The sequence below is a fragment of the Pseudorasbora parva genome, chromosome 13, assembly GCF_024679245.1.
Source record: "Pseudorasbora parva isolate DD20220531a chromosome 13, ASM2467924v1, whole genome shotgun sequence".
Classification (NCBI taxonomy): Eukaryota; Metazoa; Chordata; class Actinopteri; order Cypriniformes; family Gobionidae; genus Pseudorasbora; species Pseudorasbora parva.
The window spans coordinates 12672863-12693626 of record NC_090184.1 but is presented as its reverse complement, the minus strand read 5'-3'; the positions used below and the strand labels follow the sequence as shown (position 1 = coordinate 12693626).

The following is a 20764-nucleotide window of genomic DNA, read 5'->3' as shown; positions in this document are numbered from 1 at the left end:
AAGAGACAGGGGGAAAAAATATCTTATTCTGACAGTTTACACATTTGCAAGTCTGTGTTGCATATGAATCATGAAGCATGTCTAATGGGTAAAGTTGTGACCACAATTGAAACTATAGATCTGAATAAACTTCCTCTTAAATAATTAAAGGAATAGCACAATGTAGTTACCTTCTTCAACTTCACTGGCTTCAGCATTTTGGGTGAGGTATTGGAGCTCACTAGTCTGTGTGAGGCCACGACACTGTGCAATAACCTTTGGTTTCATGTTGGTTGACCACTTCTCCAACAACTTTGCAGAGGTCGCATCACCAAATAAAAGTCCAAAATCTTGATCAATCTGTACAAAATGCAAAAGATAATTAAAGTAGGTACCCCAGTAGGAACCAATAGCACTTGATTTCATATTGTATGTTTTCATGTTTAAAGAATTAAAGTCTCACATACCAAGCCTGGTCTATCCAGGAATCGCGGGAAAATAGATAGAATATCCGATGATTCTTTAGGGTCATGCAGCATCTTCTGGCGATAGGCAAGTGTTAACCTCATCTTTTCCTTTACCACTGCCTCATCAGCTGTATGCTTCATCAGGGCAATTGCTTCTTGACATTGACGTTCATCGTTCAACCAGCTATCTTCTTTGTAGGGATCCCTGTCAGCAGTTGGTCCACCTGAAAGTGTTTAAGACAATATGAAAACCACATTTGTAGTTCCCTTTCTTTCCAAAGCTCAACACATTCATACCAAAACTATGAAACAACATGGAAAACATGCATATATCTCAGAGTGACATTTAAGTTTGCATTTAAAAAGAACAGTGATTATATTTTGTAGAGATGCTATGTAACACTATGTTGACCTCATTCACAATTTGGAACAAAAAATACTTCAAAAAAAGTCACAAATGCTAAGATGAGTAAAATAAGCAAGTTTTATGTTAATAATAAAAAAAAGGTTAATCAAGCCTTGCAGCCAAGCTAAAAAAAAATCACTAACTAAACATCAAATATTGCACCTGTTTGTGGTTGCCGTGGGCGTTTCATCCGTCCCTCTGATGCTTCTTTCTGCAGAGTTTTTATTCTCCACGACAAATATCCACTTCCATCTTCTGCATTGTAATAATGCTCCTAAGACCAGAACAATACATAGACCTGGTACTTATACATTATAAGACTAAGGAAATAATGCCACATCAATTATAATGCAGATAATCTTTACAAAACACTTGAGAGAACAGCTACTTACATAACCAAGCTTGCTTCTGGGGTCAGCCAAGTATGGGAATAGGGAGATGATTCCCTTTGCATATTCTTCCTTCAAACGTCGGGAAGGGCTTGTTCTACACACACAAACTAATTACAACCCATAACATCCTAAATATCATTTACAAACTACTGTATTAACAACCTACCCATGTTCACTTGTCAAATGGGCTACTAAGATTTTCACCATGTCACGTCTTTTGCAATCTGACAGACTTTTAGTGCGAGCGTATTCGTTTATGACCTTCTCGCCTCCAGGGCTGCTCTTTAGGATATCTTCAATCAACTGGAGGGGAGAAATTATGTAATATTTAGCAGAAATTAGAAATTAAACACTGACAAGTATATATATAGCTTCAAATATCTTTACTATTTAAGTCATTCTGTATAGATGTAATTCAGAGGCAAGACTGGTAATCCTTACTTGGGCAAGGCGACGTTCCTCAGTTTGATTTTTTTCAAGAGGACTTCTAATCAACATTGATGTGTCATCAGACTCGGATGTGGCCTCAGTATCGCCTAAGTATGAGCTTGAGCTTAAAGACTCTTAAATATAAATCATATGAATGGTCTTATTATCTGTTCAAGCTACTTTGATAGCATGGTACACAGCTATTGAGAATTAGTCCAATAGACACATTAGCCTATGCAAATTGGTGAACATTGCTGAGAATAAACAATACTTGACAAGCATGTCAAACAATTTACCATTAAGACTTGCTGTGCCTGGGATCACAATTTCAAGGACACCAAGGTCTGGTCGTGTCAGCAGATATTCGAATGCTTCCTCATCAACTTCTGTATTAGATTCATCAAAGACTTTAACATCCATTGTAGGAAGATCAAATTTCTTGGAAACTGAAGGAAGACAAACCATTGGCAAATTAACAAAGGCCAGCAATGCCAAAGGAACTAAAACAGTTAAATGTACAATAATACACGTATTATATTACTATTAAAAGAAAAATTCAGAGGAAAAAGTATCAATGATATTAACAATATTAAAGTTTGTTATCTCTTACCACATTCCAAAAACGACTGAAATGTAAAAGCTGTTGGAGAAAAAATATATTTCTTTCTATCTTTGAACTTCACTCTGACAACGTTGTTGGTTTGCATCCTAAAGGAACCAAAAAGACAAAGTTAAACATACAAGTGCATTATAAATTAAATCTATTATTATTATTAAGGTGATAACACTCACGTATTACTCCATCGAATGGAATTATTATTCAAACCTTTACAGAAATCTCAAATTCTAACAATAAGTTCAGTAATTACTAAGGAGTAATCATGTTTTTAAATTAAGAATACTGAGCCAAATAATTAGTGATGCCTTGTTTAGTATTTGGTTATACTCAAGCCATTACTAGTGGGTTACTATTGCCTTATTATACATTATTTTTTCATGTTAATGTAATGCTAATTTACTAGAATGTTAATAATGCGTTACTCGTTTGTTCCTGCGCAGAACATAAATAACGTGTGACGGTGGCAGCTTTGACACCATTGAAACTTGCTAGCTGCCTATTAATTTCGTCCATTAAACTACTGTGACGAACGCTGAAGTCGTACACCACATGTATTTGACTCTATATAGAGTTAACTTTAGGATTGCTGGGGGCCATTTTGCGCGGTTCGCGGTAGTCTAGGGCTGTGCTCGGTGAACATGACAACTGCACCACCGCGGTGGCTAAGTAGCACGGAGGTGGTCGGCCAAACAATTTTTTTTTTTTGGTATGCGAATGCTGTTTAACGTTAATACTATTACACGAGTGAAGAACAACATTTTATTTACTAAATAAATGTTACCTCGCAACCATGGAAACATAACATTCATGCCGAACGAGATAACGTTACTTCATTTAGCGTTAACGTTAAGTCTCTAAAGATTTGGTAAAATAAATAAGAGATTCCATGTCCATTAGAATAAAACGGAGTAAGCCTATTGTTAAATTCGTGGAAAATCGGGTGACCATGGAGATCGCAAAACGCAAAGCTTTATGGCCCACCTCACAATGTCTAACTTTACCTCTCTCGTTCGGCATGAATGTTGTTTCCATGGCTGCGAGGTAACATTTAATTGCTAACCTATTAACGTTATTTATTTTGTAAATAAAGCGGTGTGCTTCACTCGTGTCATATCCATGTTAAACAGCATTTACATACAAAAAATGTTTTTTGGCCGACCACCGCTGGTGCGATCTTCTCGCGGTGGTAAAAAAATAAATAAAAATGCCACCGTCACAGCCCTAGACGGAACAGTATAAAGGGTTACAGAACAGGAATTAATGCACTAATGTTACACAACAAGAATTATCTTTGTTCACTAGCGTGTTCTTAATTTGTAATGAGTGTCTAACAGTTATTTTAAGGCATGTGGGCCATGCTCATCCATTGCCCCCACCAATCCTAACGTTAATTTATGTTAACTCTATACAGAGTCAAATACATCTGGTGCACGACTTCAGCGTTCGTCACAATATTTTAATGGACGAAATTTAATAGGCAGCTAGCAAGTTTCAATGGCGTCAATTTATGTTTGTGTAACAATAATCTATATGTTAGTTATTTGTTTTTAACGATAACTAAATTCTATCTTGAGACCAGCTTAAAACGTGATCGCTAAACACTAGGTTATGGCTGCTTAAGGCTGGTAAGCTAAACATTTAGGTGAAACGTTACCTTGTGATTAACGTTAAGTTAGTGATGTTCGTGTTCCCAAGTTAACGTTAGCTAGCACAACTTCGGTCGAGCCCTAAACAACTTCGCATCATCATTAACATGAGAAAGTTATCTCTGTAATTCAACTTGACAAAATGATCTAAGCACAAAACAGAGGCGAATATTATGAAAATGAATACTAAGACTTTAAAACTTTACTTACTTTGATATTCAGCAGAAGCGCGTCTTCTCCCGCAGCAGCGATGTCCGTGACAGATTGTAATGGCGGTCGGACAACGCAACGTTCAACCTTCAACGAAACTTTTGGGGAGGAGTCACTGTTACTCTGTAATTTAGCTCCCACTCTACTGGCACATTTTACTCTGTACACTCAAAACAGAGCAAAAACTACTATTTTTGAGGAAAAAATTAATAACTCCGGAAAAACTACTCCACCATTTTTCCTGTGTAGCCATGTTAATAACGTTTTTAAGAAACCAAACCATTTGTAAATCCGTCAAGATTTCAGCGAGATAAAAGTATTTATGTTCGTACAGATCACTCACCTTACATCAGGTTCCACAGAGCCCGACAGAAAGCTTGCCTGTGACAAGATGGCCGCCGGTGATGACGATGGTGACTCCGCCGTATGGATATTTATGGAACCAACCGCAACAATTCAAACATAAACATCAGATAAGCGGTGAAGAACGGCAAACAACGTCCTCTCAGTGGCTGCCAGCAATCAGCAACAGTCCCAATTGTACTCTGACTGTTAGACTAGTCACAAACATAATAAAATAAAATAAAATCTAATAATAAAAATCTACAGTTCACATGATTTGTGGGTGGAGAAGTGAACTTAGAAGTCAGTTTGCCAATTGTAGTAGACAAGTGTGGGTACTTTGCCTAAAAGTTTCAGACGTGTAGCTAAAAAAAGAAGTTAGGTGCTGAAGAAAAAAGTGTTACAACCATATCCCGGTCTCCCCTAATGATGAAATTTGCTGCTGGATCTAGTAATGCTATTAATACATTGACACTTTCTAAAGCTATTAAGGAAATGATCGGAACGATCGAAAGTGTCAAGTCATTTAGGGCCGGGAGACTGATGTTATTTTGTAACGATAACTGTGGTGAGGCAAGCAGCGGGGCGAGGGACCGCGAGAGCAGGCCGGTGACGAGTGGTAATGAGTACCAGCTGCGTGACACACCGGTCTCGTCTCGCGGCCAAGTGACGGGAGCATAAAAGGAGGAGCCAAGGCAGCGGAAGCAAGAGAGGACCAGGCCTGGACTTTATGTTGAGTTTTGTCAGTGAGGGGCTGCCTGCGGTTTACTTTCGTTTTGTTTATTTTGAAATTAAAGTTGTTAAACGTTCGCCGGTTCCCGCCTTCTTCCTTCCATCAAAGAACTTTATTACAATAACAAACAACAAAAAACAGCTCTAGGTGTAAAAAATATTCAAGGGCAAAATGTGATATGCTCTGCCTCCATCTCAGAAGAAGAAAGAAAAAATGGGTTAAAGGAGTTATATCTCCCCAAAAGTTCCAGTAGAAAAGATTAAGACAGGTTTAACTGGAGCAGCAGTGTTAGACGTTAAGAGATTGACATGCAATAGAAACAATGAAAAGACACTTTTTCAGAGATGATCAACTTTGATGAAAAGAAACTACCAAGTAGAGTGTTCTTAGGATTTGTAAGTTACATGGTAAGACCATATATTACACCTCCGCTAAGATGTTATAAATGCCAAAATGCATTTGCAGTGTGCAGGGGTAACAGGGATGTGCGAGATGCGGGGGTGAGCACGAGTACGGCAATTGTGGACAAGTTTCTCCCAAGTCGGATAGACTACAGCTTTTAACAACAGAGATTAAATGGGTTCAGAACCAGCCTTTGGAAAGATGGACACCATTAAGTAAGATAAAGAGAGGGGCATAATTAGAAGGTTTAGGGCGGATTTTAAGAATTTAACCATAGATGTGAATGGACAAAATAATTTGGGGAAGGATAAGGTGACCCCGGAGATGTTTAATAATTAGTGTGAAGCAATTGGAGAGAATGAATTATCAGAAAAGAAATACCACGGGTAAGATCGAATGTATTAGTAGGCCTATCTGAAGAGATTTCGCCTGGACACATGACTGTAAAAAGCCGCTAGACACTGCTTCTAGCAAACTATTGATGTAAAGGAAAAGAGACCATTGCGAACGGAGCTGATGAATTTATGCGACAATGGCAGAGAATGGCAGACGTTTATCGAACTGTTTACTAGAGGATTAAGCTAAACCTAATACCCTATTGGGGACAAATGTGGGCAAAATTATTTTAATTAATTTTTTTAAAATACTTCCCTTGATCTGAGCGGTACAAGACTTGGCTACTGTTCCTAAGTCTGCCACCTGAACACACACACACAAAAAAAACACTCGATGCTGCAACGTTAAGTGGGTGAAAAAAAAAACTCCTTGATTGTTCGTTCGTGGACAAAAATGACCACCCATAGGAATTCTTGATGTTTTTTTGTAAAAAAAAAAATTAAAAAAATTAAATCCAATGCAATGTATATCTATCATACACACAAATGAAGGGCTGATCCTGTACAACATTCTCAACATGGCAAAAAGTATGAAGGTATTTTTGGTGCAAAACACCTGAACACCTGTGAGAGTGAAATTTGTATATGTAGAGCATATCCGCACATGTGTATCAATAAATTTGAAGTCACAGAGAAAAATATTTTAGGAGTTGTAAACTTGTAGCTTTTTTTTCTCTCTTACAAACACAACACAGCAGTTACACCTTCACACATTCTTCATTGCAGGTGCACAAATCCTATTCTACGAATCACACATGCAGAAACTCATACACTCACATTATTGCTACTATTGCTGCAGTGCAAATGGTGCAAAACGCAGTCACACACTCGTATCAAAAATGTGAAGTCACGGACAAATTTTGCACATCCGCGAATTAACACTTGAATCCATGCAATGAGAGTTGAACACTTGTAGAATATTTGGTCACAAATGCATTCATTTTCTTGGATATTTTTCTAACACAATCACAAGTCCAATCACTACAACTGCTTGAATCTGCTGCTACGAGTCTCACGCGCCGTTTTTACGCCTTCAAATGACAAGTTCCGTGCGCTCTCACTTTTGCACCAAGTACACCGAGAAATGTGGAGCAAAAGTGATTTGTGCTGTGGGGCTCGGTGGGGCAGAGAGCAGAGACTCTCGGCCAATCAGAAGAGCTCGTTTGTACGGAGCCCCGCCCCCAACGGGACATGGTGGTGGAAGATAGATAGATAGATAGATAGATAGATAGATAGATAGATAGATAGATAGATAGATAGATAGATAGATAGATAGATAGATAGATAGATAGATAGATAGATAGATAGAACTTGGACTTAATAGCTAGGATAGAAATACAGTCAGCTTAGTTCAACGAGTTCGGTAAAATTGCCAATATATTCAGATTCAAACTTCCCGAAACAATAACTCATGTTCTAAACGTTGTTAAAACACTATTGACACCTCTTTAACGTAGAAAACGAGCTACAGCCCAATTTTCCTCAAAACGAGCCGAGAGATGGCAAGGACGAATAAGGGACCGTCAGCAAAGTGCAAACCCCCAAAAGCGGTATAAAAATAGGCAATAACAAAGATTGTAGTGTCTCCAAATTCAGTTTACACATCAATGCTCTCCTACTAGTCATACTACAACACTTGACAAAGTGTCTTTTCGCATAATATTTATGATTTATAAAATAAAATCAATTCACTGTTCTTAGAAAAAAAATATTCATTAACTTCAAAAATCGATTTTAATCGTTAAGCAACAATCATACAAAAGCTATTGCAACTTCTGTATTTTAGCTGGGTACCAACATCATTTGTGTAAAGAAAAGGCCTACTTAGCTGCTATTACTTTTATTATTTTTATGTGCTATTACTTGCCAAACTAAGCATTCTGTGATGTGAACTGAATTTTTCAATGATGTTAGCTAAATATTTTTTCCTAATAAAATAATCCTAACAATTATGCAAAAATGTTATCAAACTAATTATAACAATTAGACAAGTTTATGCAAACTGAATTTGGAGACACTATATTGTGTAACATTGAAGTTAATGACTGTTTTAGTAGTATAGGGGAGCGCGGGGCACAGCCTAACATGGGGTTAGTTGTAACACGCATGGTTTAACACTTTCCACACATGCCAGGATGACGAAACTTTGTGTATTTACTAGTTGCCATATCAACACTATAGAGAAAAAAAAAAATCTTTGGAAGATATCATTGAACATTTATTTTACCATAGCAAAAGTAAATTTCATACTTGAGCAAATTTTTCATCTCTGTTTTTTGTGTTTATTTAATATAAGACAAATCTGATATTATTTGAATCTTATATCTGTTATTCAACAGTTAAGATCGTTCTTTAATGCTGATCTAACAGCAGAAGACGCAAGCCATGGTTTAAATCCCAGTTGAGCAGGTGGGGTGAGCCCCTATTAGAACTACGCTATTATATTTTATACTTTTATGAAATCTTTTGAGAAACCATGAGAAAAGGGTAAATAAGGACTGAGAGTCAATGTTCAGAAATTATTCTTTTTTTTTAACTATGCTGTATAGCTGTAGGCTATTAGAGATGTGTTTGTTGTCAAAATCAAAAATGTGTTTTTTAATGATAAAAAATGCCATTATTTTATTTCAAAAAGTTATTAATTGTATTTTATTGAGAAAAAAATATATTTTAGTTTGATTTTGATTTTTTTTGTGTGATTATATCAAACTAGATTACACAAACTAAGACAGTCAAAAAGCGTTAGGTTATGCCCCCTCTCCCCTAACGCTTTTTGGGGGTTTGCACTTTGCTGACGGTCCCTTATTGCCGTCTCTCGGCTCGTTTTGAGGAAAATTGGGCTGTAGCTCGTTTTCTACGTTCAAGAGGTGTCAATAGTGTTTTAACAACGTTTAGAACATGAGTTATTGTTTCGGGAAGTTTGAATCTGAAGAGTCTCTGCTCTCTGCCCCACAGATACACAAATCACTTTTGCTCCACATTTCTCGGTGTATTTGGTGCAAAAGTGAGAGCGCGCGGAACTTGTCATTTGAAGGCGTAAAAACGGCGCGTGAGACTCGTAGCAGCAGATTCAAGCAGTTGTAGTGATTGGACTTGTGATTGTGTTAGAAAAATATCTAAGAAAATGAATGCATTTGGGACCAAATATTCTAAATATCCAAATATCCTACAAGTGTTCAACTCTCATTGCATGGATTCAAGTGTTAATTCGCGGATGTGCAAAATTTGTCCGTGACTTCACATTTTTGATACGAGTGTGTGACTGCGTTTTGCACCATTTGCACTGCAGCAATAGTAGCAATAATGTGAGTGTATGAGTTTCTGCATGTGTGATTCGTAGAATAGGATTTGTGCACCTGCAATGAAGAATGTGTGAAGGTGTAACTGCTGTGTTGTGTTTGTAAGAGAGAAAAAAAAGCTACAAGTTTACAACTCCTAAAATATTTTTCTCTGTGACTTCAGATTTATTGATACACATGTGCGGATATGCTCTACAGATACAAATTTCACTCTCACAGGTGTTCAGGTGTTTTGCACCAAAAATACCTTCATATTTGTGCACCTGCAATGAAGAATGTGTGAAGGTGTAACTGCTGTGTTGTGTTTGTAAGAGAGAGAGAGAGAGAGAGAGAGAGAGAGAGAGAAAAAAGCAGGTGTTTTGCACAAAAAATACCTTCATACAAATATGATTATTATTGAAGTTTGTACTCATATAATGGAAATATAATTCAACTTAACTGCAAAAGAGATTTATTCTGTTGTGAAAAGTGAACACTTACAAAAATGTATAATTAATACAGAAATACTTGTTTAATGAAAAATAACAGAGAATATGGTTTTGAGAGTGTGTGTTTATGGTTTAAAGGGGGGGTGAAATGCTGTTTCATGCATACTGATCTTTTTACACTGTTAAAGACTTGGAATCCCATACTAAACATAGACAAAGTTTCAAAAGTTAAGGTGGACGTTTGATGGGAGTATTTCTTTGTCAAAAATACTACTTCCGGTTAATCATAAGTTTCGGCAAGTTTTTTGAGATCATGCGTCCCCTTTGACGTTAATGGGGGCGGAATTTCCTTGTATGGGCCTTACGGACAATTCTACCGGAAGCGCGTGAGAGAGAGAGAGGGAGAGAGCGAAAGTAACAGGCTACGCCCATCAAAGCGCTGGCTTGTAGGATGCTGGACAGGTGATGTGCACATAACAATGTCACCAAAAAAGTGCGTTTTTGGTTGCCAGACCAAGACAGTCCTGCACAGATTCCCCAAAAACCCAGCGTTAAGGCAACAGCGGATGTAATTTGCTTTTCCGGATCAGCAACTGAGTTGCGCGAATGTTTATATCTGTTCGCTGCATTTCGGTGCCGACTGTTTCATAAACAAGGCCCAGCTCAACGCCGGATTTTCCAGATCGCCTAATGCTGAATGATGGAGCAGTCCCAACGTTAGAACCGCAGGCGGTGAGTGAGACTGCTTCAAATGTCTGTGTTTTTGCCAATGCTCATCAAGTAGCCCAAACATGATCACGTATAGTTAATTGATCAATGGAGCATGCGATGTGTAGTGCGTGTACATTTGTTTAGCTGGCCACTATATGTGTAACTTTATGTTTGTGTATTGTAAAAGCACTCCAAACAACAATACACAAAGAGGGGGGAAATATGTTGAACTAAATAAGCGCGCTTCTTCATTCAAATGCGCTACTATTCCGTGTCTTTCTATGTAAACACTAACTTAACCTGCCGTGCAAAACCAGTCCGCTTACTGTCTACACAAACCACGCGTAAACACACAAACACACGTGCACAACTGCACTTCCCACATGTACACCTTCAAAGACAAAAATACGACAAAATAATTCAAGTATAAATATGTAAATAACACAAGCCGCTAAGCATATTATATAGTTAGTGTATAACTTGTACCACATAGAGACGTCCTGCTCTAGTCGTTTTTGCTGCTGCTCCTGTTCAACTGCAGCCTCTGGGTCTGATTCCGGATCATAGATGTATGGCTGTATCTGATTAAAAGCCATATTTTTATTTTGAATAAAGTTTTTTTCCCGCTGTTAGGGATGACACAGCTTTACGACGCACTCGACTCAACACAATAGCAGCAGCGAGCACACGTCATTATTTAGCTCCGCTCACACGACACGCCCCCACCTGCTCGTTTTTTTTTTACGGAAAGACTCGGAACAGCGCATCTTTCTTATATAATTATAAAAAAAAATAAAGACTTTTCGGAGATATGCAGGATGCAATGCTACTCTATAGGTACTCAAGAATGACATGACACTGACTGAAACTGAGTGTTTCACCCCCCCTTTAAGATAAAACTGAAAAGTGAATGTTGAGAAGATATGTCAATATACATTTATGTGAAAATGTACTTTGAAGAAGATGGGACTTCATGTTATCCAATTGTGGATATAACCTGTGTTTCAATACAGAGCAACCAAAGATAACAGTATTATTCATGATTGCAGATACAAAGTTGAGATTAAGTTTGATAAATAAATCATAATCCGGTTGAATGGAGAAAGATGAACTGTTGTCCTGTGTCACTAACTTCTGTGATATATTTACAATATTTCCAGCGCTTCGACCAGGATTGTCAATACATATATCTGCTTACGGACCCCTGGCCGGGACCTGTTACATGATAATCAAAAACTTCAGAGGTCAAATTCATTTTATACAGTGTTTCACAGAGTTCAGCCTATATGCAGCCATTGAGTACTATATAGCCATCTAGTGGCTATTAATATAATTTGTTTTTACTTAATTTAATACCAATATGAGAATGGAATGATATTTTTAATGTAGTTAATTAAATATTAAATATAACATAAAAATAAACATAATTTACATAGAAAATGTGGTACTCTTAGGAGTAAATAAATTCAAATACCGCATAAATAAATAAAAAAAACACCATAAATGGATAGAATAAATTTTATCGAAGACAGTGATATAACAATTATAATAATTTTTAAAAAATTATCACACCTGAGACCTCCGTGCCCACATTTGTCCACGAACGAACAATTAAGGGCTGTTAAGTGAACGGGGTAACGAGTGGAAGTTTGGAGAAGAGACTTGGAAATTTAGGATTATAGATTAGCATAGATTTTTTTTTTTTTTTTGGAAAAGCTTAGACATATGTCTAACCGAAGTAAGCATATCGTTTAATTTAATAATTTCTGCTAGGAGAGGACAGGGTATTGGGAACGAATTAGCAAGTTTTAGATTCTGTCTAAAACTGGAATCGAATCGATAGAGCGCGTCAGCAATAACATGGCAGTGGCCATGAATATATTTTCAGCTTCAATGTTAGAATTACAACGACAGATTGCCAGATTAACCGTCTCGGCAAGATGATCTGCCTTTGTTAGTGATGGCAACTGTGGCTTCGTTATCGCAGAACATCGAGATGCGTTTACAAGACTATGTATGGCCCCGGATCATGCTAGCGACATTTCCTGATCTATTTTGGAAACCTAAAGCATTGTTTATACTAGGTATGCACCGAATCCAGGATTCGGGTTCAGATTCGGCCGAATATTGGGCTTTTTTGACTGGGTTCGGTTTTTGCCGAACCTTAAATTTTTTTCCCACCGAACCGAACCCGCTTGCACTACGCGATACTGGTCGAACATGATGCAGTACACTTTAAACCCAAATGTTGTGATTAATAAAGAAATCGAGTTATAATAACTTGACAATACTTAACATACAAATTTTTGGCATCAAAACTTAAACAGGTGTGTTTAACTTACTCATTTGGCAGGAAAAATCTGTTGAATTAATAATTTAAGTGCTATGGGATCAAAACTTTAATTTATTTAAATTGTTCACTATGTCTCTGTTTAAAATGATTGGTCGCGCTTTAAATTCTGCTTTGACAACCGCGCTGATTGGTCGATCAGCAGGCCAGACCAGAGCGACCATCTGGGGCTGAGAGAAGAAAGTTAAATAGGTAAGTCGAGATTTAAACTATCATGTTAATGTGCTCTTTTTTTGGTTTGTTAGTTTTTGCTCCATACATGTTTTATTTTATTGGTATTTTCCTGTTTTACTCCGGCAGCGGCACAAGTACACTGGCAGTAAAGCAGGTCATAGTGAAAGACTCAATACAGCAACGTTATGCTGGTAAGGTAGGTAACTTAGTTGGTTAATGGTGAAATATACGTGTATATTTTGCTTGGTTGCTTTTAAAAGGTTTTTTTTTTTTTTAGAGTATTTTCTAGTTATAAACACGCTTGAGTTTCTAACTTTCTGTAGGAACAATTAAATTTCGCGCTGTTTCTGGTTTCCTCCCCCAGCGGCAATAGCAGGCAGACGGTCATGAAGCAGGAAAAGAGGGGGAGATAGTAAATAGGCAAACGGATTTAGCTGGTAAGTTACTGTATAACACGCGTGTACATGTTTGTTTATTGGCTGTAAACTGTTTTATTGTATATGGATGGACAAGTTATAAATGCGTTTAAGCTAAAATCACGTTTCTGTGGTAACTTAACGTAAGGTAAGGACGACCAACTGCCAAACCAAGCCAATATTTCTACTATTTTTGTTAATTTACAATAAACATGCTATTTTGACTCTAACCTTGAGTATAATTTACTCCTGAGATCACTCAAATTTACCTGAAATTTACCCAACAAATTATTATTTGTAATTTGTGAAGTCTTTTGGTGAGAAAATTGCGTTGCCGCGTGTATACCGACGTTATCGTTTTAAGAATGTTAAAACGTCATGTTCACTAAAAACTATACTTTTTCCCTTTTTTTTACAGAAATAAGCCCATATTTTATTAGTTTTGTTGATGTAATATCTCCCTGGTGCAGATTCACAACAGTCTGAAGCACTCTCTTAAAGACATAGTTCACCTAAAAATGCGAAATGTAAATCAACAGCAAAATTTTCTTTTTTGAGTGAACTACTTGCGTATATAATGAGAATTTTCATTTAAGGTCAACAAATTTGTGACTGGGACGAATCTATTTGCGTTATTTAATGTTATTATATATTTGAAATATAATCAAGCATATCTTTTCTACATGCTATTACCTGCCTCTTCTTACAATGTTTTTTCAGATCTACATGTAGATCTGAAAAAGAACCTGAAAAAGGAATTTTACAAGACCCTTGATCAACACAGTACATGCCTCTTGGACATTTTTCAGAGCCATAAAGGGAGTTGCTGGTCAGATCTTGATGAACCTTCTGAAGCAAACAAAGGTTAGTTAAGTCCCAATCATTTATCATAGAGATATAAATATCTTACAAGAGAGTACATGTATCAAAGGTTTAGTTCACCCAAAAATTAAAATAATTTATTACCCTCATGCTGTTTCCAAACCCATAAGACCTCCGTTCATCTTTTTTTTAACCTAAATTAAGATATTTGTGTTAAAATCCAATGGCTCAGAAAGGCCTCCATTGGCAGCAATGACATTTCCTCTCTCAAAATCCATTAATGTACTGAAAACATATTTAAATCGGTTATGTGAGTACAGTGGTTCAAAATTAATATTGTAAAGTGATGAATATTTTTGGTGTGCCAAACCCCCCCCAAAATAACATGTATAGTGATGGCCAATTTCAAAACACTGCTTCATGAAGCCTTGGTGCGTTATGAATCATGATTCAGATCGCGTGTCAAACTGCTGAAATCAAAAGGATTTATGGATCTTAAGAGAGCAATGTCATTGCTGGCTATGCAGGCCTCACTGGCCCCTCGGATTTCAACACAAATATCTTAATTTGTGTTCCAAAGAATAAGATGGTCTTATGGGTGTGGATCGGCATGTAATAAATGACATTATTTTTGGGTGAACTAACCCTTTAAACCTGTATAATGTGCTATATAGACTTCATAGTTGATCTGTGTAAATGTGCTCAACTATTTGAATGCTGTTAGGAATATATAAAAAAAAAACAATGTATTAATAACAAGTGGTTGGATTGAATACAATGTTTAATTTTTTTTTTTTTTTACTCCACTCAGTTGTCAGCCAACTGAGGTCCGAACTCTAGTGCTTCAAGGACTACCTCTCGTGTTTGGAGATGACTCTCCTGCTTTCTTTAAGACATGTTTGGTAAGTGTTCCTAGTAGAAAATAATGTCCAATAGACATTCACACTGACTCACACATACACGCTCACACTCACTATATCAATTTTAATCTAAAGGGTTAGTTCACCCAAATATTTAAATATTGTAATTTATTACTCGCCCTTATGTCGTTCAACATCTGTAAAACCATTGTTTGTCTTTGTAAGACAAATTAAGATAATTCTTTTATAAAAGTCAAAGAGGTATCTGTCCCTCCATAGTGATCCAATGCAACTATCAATTTCAATGTCCAAAAAGACATCATTAAAGGGATAGTTCGCCCAAAAATCTAATTCTGTATGCATTTTGTTTGTACTGCTGAGTCGGCTTTGGGCAACCACTGACTTCCATAGTAGGAAGAAAAATATCATGGAAGTCATTGGTGGCCCAAAGCGGCCTGATTAAAAACGTTTTATCAAAATGTCTTCCTTTGCATTCAGCAGATGTATACAGAATTAGATTTTTGGGTGAACTATCCCTTTAATGATGTCCTTCTTTCCTTTCTGGACATAAAACGTGAAAGGTACGTTGGATCACAATGGAGGAACGTATACCTCTTGGATTTCATTAAAAATATCTTAATTTGTGTTACGAAGGTCTTATGGATGTGGAACAACATGAGGGTGAGGGTAATAAATGACAGAATTCAAATTTTTGGGTGAACTTGTATATAAGCTTGCATACATTAATGCAATTATTATATCATATATAAATATTCAAAATTTTTAATGAATTAATTTTATTTATCTTCACTAGATGTCCGATGATCGCAGCGTGAATCTTGACATGCCAGTGGGGATTGTGAGGAGGAGATGACTCTTCATTCCCTCAACTCTGGATTTGTCTCCCTCCTCATTTGGGATAGTAATTGAGGGAAAGGTGGTGATGGACAATCTACACAACCTTCCTGAATCAATGTGCCTTCTGTTTGGACTAATTTATGCATTACACTTGAATCACAAAATCCCTTTTGTTGGATAGAACTATAATTTAGCCTATTGGCTATTTACATCAACAACACTCGATCCTTCTAGCTAACGTCATCTCCACCACTTAAGTTCCAGTTGTTCCGGTTTGAATGAATCATTAGCTAATGATTTACAAAGGTGTCATTATGTTATGACTTTATCTGTTGGGGCACATGCACGCAAAATGAGCCTTTTTTAAACTTTTAAACAGGAAATGAACGGAATTTTACCATACATTTTTACAGCAGGTCTATTCGAACGGGATTAGTATTACTCGAGGTCATTTTTCCAGACTTTTTTCCTGACATTGTCGTATATAATTACCGAGATGGCACATTCGGACGGGACTAAAATCACAGAGAACCTCTGGTTATAATTACTTTACCCTTTACGTCCCCATGTTAATCTAATCCGATCCGAAAAGGTGAAACTGATAAAAACTGATAAAAACTGATAAAAACCGTAGACCTCACTTCACTGAAAATGTAGGTTTATATGTTGAACTTGGAAATGGAAATGGAAATGTCTTCTTAAACGTCTGTATAAATATAATTATATAAATATAATTTCTCAAATGAGAAATATTGCATTTATTTAACTTCAGCTGTGATAAAGCAAAATAGCAAGCGTCACTACGGGAAGCAGAAAGTGTTGCTAATCTCAAACAAGCCTATTGATTATAACATAAATTAATATTGTAAATTACTTTACTTTCAAATTTAAAACCGTATAATAAAAATATACACAGTAGGCCTATACATGTAGGCTATCTAAAAATATATAATTGTCCATATTTTTATTACTTTACCTGTTTTGACTATGGAACAGATTTGAAGCTGCACCTGTGATCCAATATGAAAATACATTTTGATTTGGTTAATTATGTTATAGGCCTAAATGTATTCTTAATCAATGGTCTTTGTAGCGGTCTCGTCTCGTGCGCTTTCTGTCATAATTTAAATCAGGGGTTTTCAAACTTTATAATGCCAAAGACCCCCCCCCCCCCAATCAATCAATCAATCAATCAATCAATCAATCAATCAACTAACTTTATTTATATAGCGCTTTTACAATCACGATTGTGTCAAAGCAGCTTCACAGTGTCAAACAGGACAATATTGCGACAAAATTAGATTTGGCTGTACAGTCGTACTGGAGAAAACAGTGATGTTATCAGCTTATTTTAATTTATCATATAGCAACAATGTTGGCAGATCAGTATTATAGTTTATAGAATTAAATAAGACCTAATTCATACATTTTATTTGTATAATAAGTTGAATAACTTTAATCATATTTTTTTAGTGTCCCCAACTGAGCAAGCCAAGCCAAAGGCGACATTGGCAAGGAACCAAATCTCCATCAGGGCGTGATGGAGAAAAATAAACATTGGGAGAAACCAGACTCAGTCGGGATGCCAGTTCTCCTCTGGCCTAATATGATGAACCTTTATGGGGGTTCTATATATTTTTATGCATGAAAAAAAAAAAAAAAACTTTAAAAAAACTTAAAAAAAAACATTTAAACTGTTAGATAAAATAGTAAGTGTGACAGTATAAATACAACATATTGTTTTCCAACTTAAATTGGCTTTACTTAATGTTGAATGTATAAACCCGAAGAAGTACATTTTCAATGAAGAATTACTTGTAAATGTACTAAATAAATGTATGTAAGCAGCTTACGTACTGCGTTAAGGATACTGTCTTACAACCCCAGTGAGCAAGATAAAGGGGACTATACAGAAAGATACAATGCAAACATATACAATTCTGGAAAGTATGTATACGACAAACAAGGAGAGAAACCGTTAATAATGAAACTATTAAATTGATTGGTAGACTTTATCCATTTTTGCTTTGTCTTTTAATTCAGACAGGTGATGTGACGTGCAATGACAGTTGGGTGATTTTTACTCTCCGATTCCTGTGAAGTGATGTATCGATGTTCCCTTCTTCCCTGCGCAGTTTGCAGTACCCTTCAAACTGAACATGTTTGCTCCCCTTTGGATTGGAATCTCACTTAAAGCTGCAGTAGGGAGTTTTTAGAAAACATTGACTTGTAAATTTGGCCTGAAAATTTTGAAAAACATTGCCCTGAAAATATGAACAAGCACAACTCACAGGTCACTCACTCTTGCTCTCTGCTGTGCTACAGCCCTCCCTTCACAGCTTCATGTACAGTATGCAAGTAATTTTTATATCGATATGTTATGTTAAATAAAGCTTGCTAGTACATTATTTCAGTAACATGACAAGCCAGTGAATTAGTAGGTTTCAATAGTTGCTTTTGCAGAGTGAGTGAAATTTTATGTTATGTGGCTAGAGTTTTGACACTGAGGCACTGGGCTCAAATGAGGAATTCACACCCACAGTGACTTCGAGGAGTCAACGTGTGGGGAGAAGAGGAAGCTGTAGTGTGGCGGAGCATTAGGCAGGGGACGTGGGAGACAGGGCAGATATAAATGTAATTTAAATAAATAATAATAATAATTATCGATTTTCAAATATTGAAAGTCAATACAAAACTAAATTTTCTGTAGCCTATTTTGCCGTCAATACTATAGATATGTATGGTCAATACTGCCGACGTTGTCTTTGCTGTATCAGTAGGCTATATATTTATGTTTAATACGAAGTATAGGCGTTCCCTGTGCATCAACTAGCAGCAGCAGCGCCATACCAGAAGCAGTGTATTTCTGCAAATGGCAATAGGACCACAGGGAGGATCCAGAGGAGCTTGATTTTTTTTCACAGATTATATGTCTCATATTCTACTGTCAGGACATAATGACAGGTTTAACAAATATATATATATATATATATATATATATATATATATATATATATATATATATATATATATATATATATATATATATATATATATATATATATATACACTGTAAAACCTAACAGTGAAATTCACTAAATGAAATAAGTTCATTTTACTTAATGTTACCAAAAAAGTTAATTCAACTTAACAAATATGTGTGATGTTAACTCAAAAATGTATTATTGTAAGCAAACCTCAATCTAAATAAGTTACTAAAACTTTTTAACTCTAATGGTTTAAGTTACCTAGATATTTATTTAATCTAGTATTTTACATCTATGGCCAATTAAATAACTTAAAGCTGATAAAATAAATAAATAAACAATAGTATATACATTAATCTACCTCATATTAAGCCTACAGTCTTACATTAAGCTCTTTTAAAGTCATTACATTTAGTCATGTCAAAGTATCATCCCAGTGAGTTTCCGAGGTAACAAAAACCGCACCATTTTCCCTCCTTCAGTCCAGTCACAGCAGGACGGCTCGCGCTACAGTCAAGAAAAACAAAAGGTAAGCGGTATGGCGTTTAAATGAAGTCAAAAGTCGCGCGCACGAAAACCACGAGCACGCGAATAAACCCAAGCGCGCAAAACAGACCCACGAGAGGAAAATAGCAACCCGAGAGCGCATCTGTGCAGCCGCGAGCGCATTACACCGCGAGCGCGCATTTTTACACCGCGAGCGCGCGGAACAGTATTTAGGGGCAGAAATGAATACTAGCGCAAGCCCCTGCTGCCTAGCGCGCACAACTGCAAATGAGCGCTCGCGTGACTACTCAACACTCGCTCGCTCCTCGAGTTGACTTTTGACACTTTGAGGGCGGGGCAATGACTTTTGTCTTCCCACCTGTGATTGGTCATTTGTTTAATCAGTTTTACTCTTGTTTAAACATGTAGCAGGACTAGGACAAGGCACGTTTTAAGGAACCATTATGTCGGACCCTGAGCAGGTAATTTAATTTTTAAGTCTTTGTGTTTCGAGTGCAATATATTCAATATATGAAATTGTATTGTACAATTTCGAAGGTATTTTGTTTACAATCATCTTGAATAGTTTGTATAGGACCTTAACACCAAAAAAGATAAGCTAATTTAAGATAAAGCTGACTAACCCATAAATGTAGGATGTTAAAGGTTAGTTTTGACCTACATTGACAATATACAGTAAATAAATCATCGCTGAGTAGCATTTCTAGCAACTTAACAAAGCTAGTATGCTAATGTATAAACAAAGCAGCGTAAATGCAATCTTTTGTGATTTATTTATCTGACACATGGTGCTGGATGTTCCGCTTGTGCCCGTATAAGGTCAAAGAGCTCTTGCAAAGCCTGGGTGATACCACCCATTGGGCCACTGAATCTGCATTAACGACAACAGCTGGGGCAACAGCCTTAGTCCTAATGGGTTGTTATCATAGCTATCAAAATCCAGTGTTTTGTATTTTGTGTACGTGAGTTTTTGTTGTACATGTCTATAAAAAATTAAATAAAATAAAAAATTGTACTGTGCTAATTAATTGAGATTTCTTACAGCTCTTACAGGTTGTTGGCCTTGTTTGTTTCGTTGCTTCTATTACTCTCCCCTTTTTTGTAAGTCGCTTTGGATAAAAGCGTCTGCTAAATGATTAAATGTAAATGTAAATGTAAATGATAGCAGGGGGTACTTGTATGTGACTGGACAGGGCCTCCAGAATATACAGCTCCTGACGACACAGAAACTCCAGATAATCTAAATCCAGTGGTATTGTGCTGAAGGCCTGTTGCAACTTGTGTAAAAGATTTGCCAAAAAGTGGTGTCTTAGCTATTGACAGAACAAAGAA

At 36.6% G+C, this 20764-nt stretch overlaps 1 protein-coding gene across 1 annotated transcript; it reads right to left on the bottom strand.

Moving 5' to 3' along the window:
• Positions 1-422: 422 nt before the first annotated feature.
• LOC137038357 (uncharacterized) lies at positions 423-2359 on the bottom strand. The gene is made up of 7 exons (XM_067412844.1): positions 2284-2359; positions 1970-2119; positions 1686-1807; positions 1411-1547; positions 1245-1338; positions 1015-1126; positions 423-670 (listed from the first exon to the last, which is right to left on the bottom strand). Exons 2-7 carry the CDS (start codon positions 2091-2093, stop codon positions 423-425), a joined length of 837 nt encoding a protein of 278 aa, XP_067268945.1. The 5' UTR covers positions 2094-2119; positions 2284-2359.
• Positions 2360-20764: the final 18405 nt, after the last annotated feature.

Excerpts from the sequence above, each read along its gene's own strand:
- LOC137038357 (XM_067412844.1), bottom strand. The coding sequence starts at position 2,093 with ATGGATGTTAAAGTCTTTGATGAATCTAATACAGAAGTTGATGAGGAA. Across the intron at positions 1,808-1,969 it reads AGGCACAGCAAGTCTTAATG|AGTCTTTAAGCTCAAGCTCA; the intron begins GTAAATTGTTTG and ends TTTATATTTAAG. Across the intron at positions 1,127-1,244 it reads CCAGAAGCAAGCTTGGTTAT|GAGCATTATTACAATGCAGA; the intron begins GTAAGTAGCTGT and ends TTCTGGTCTTAG.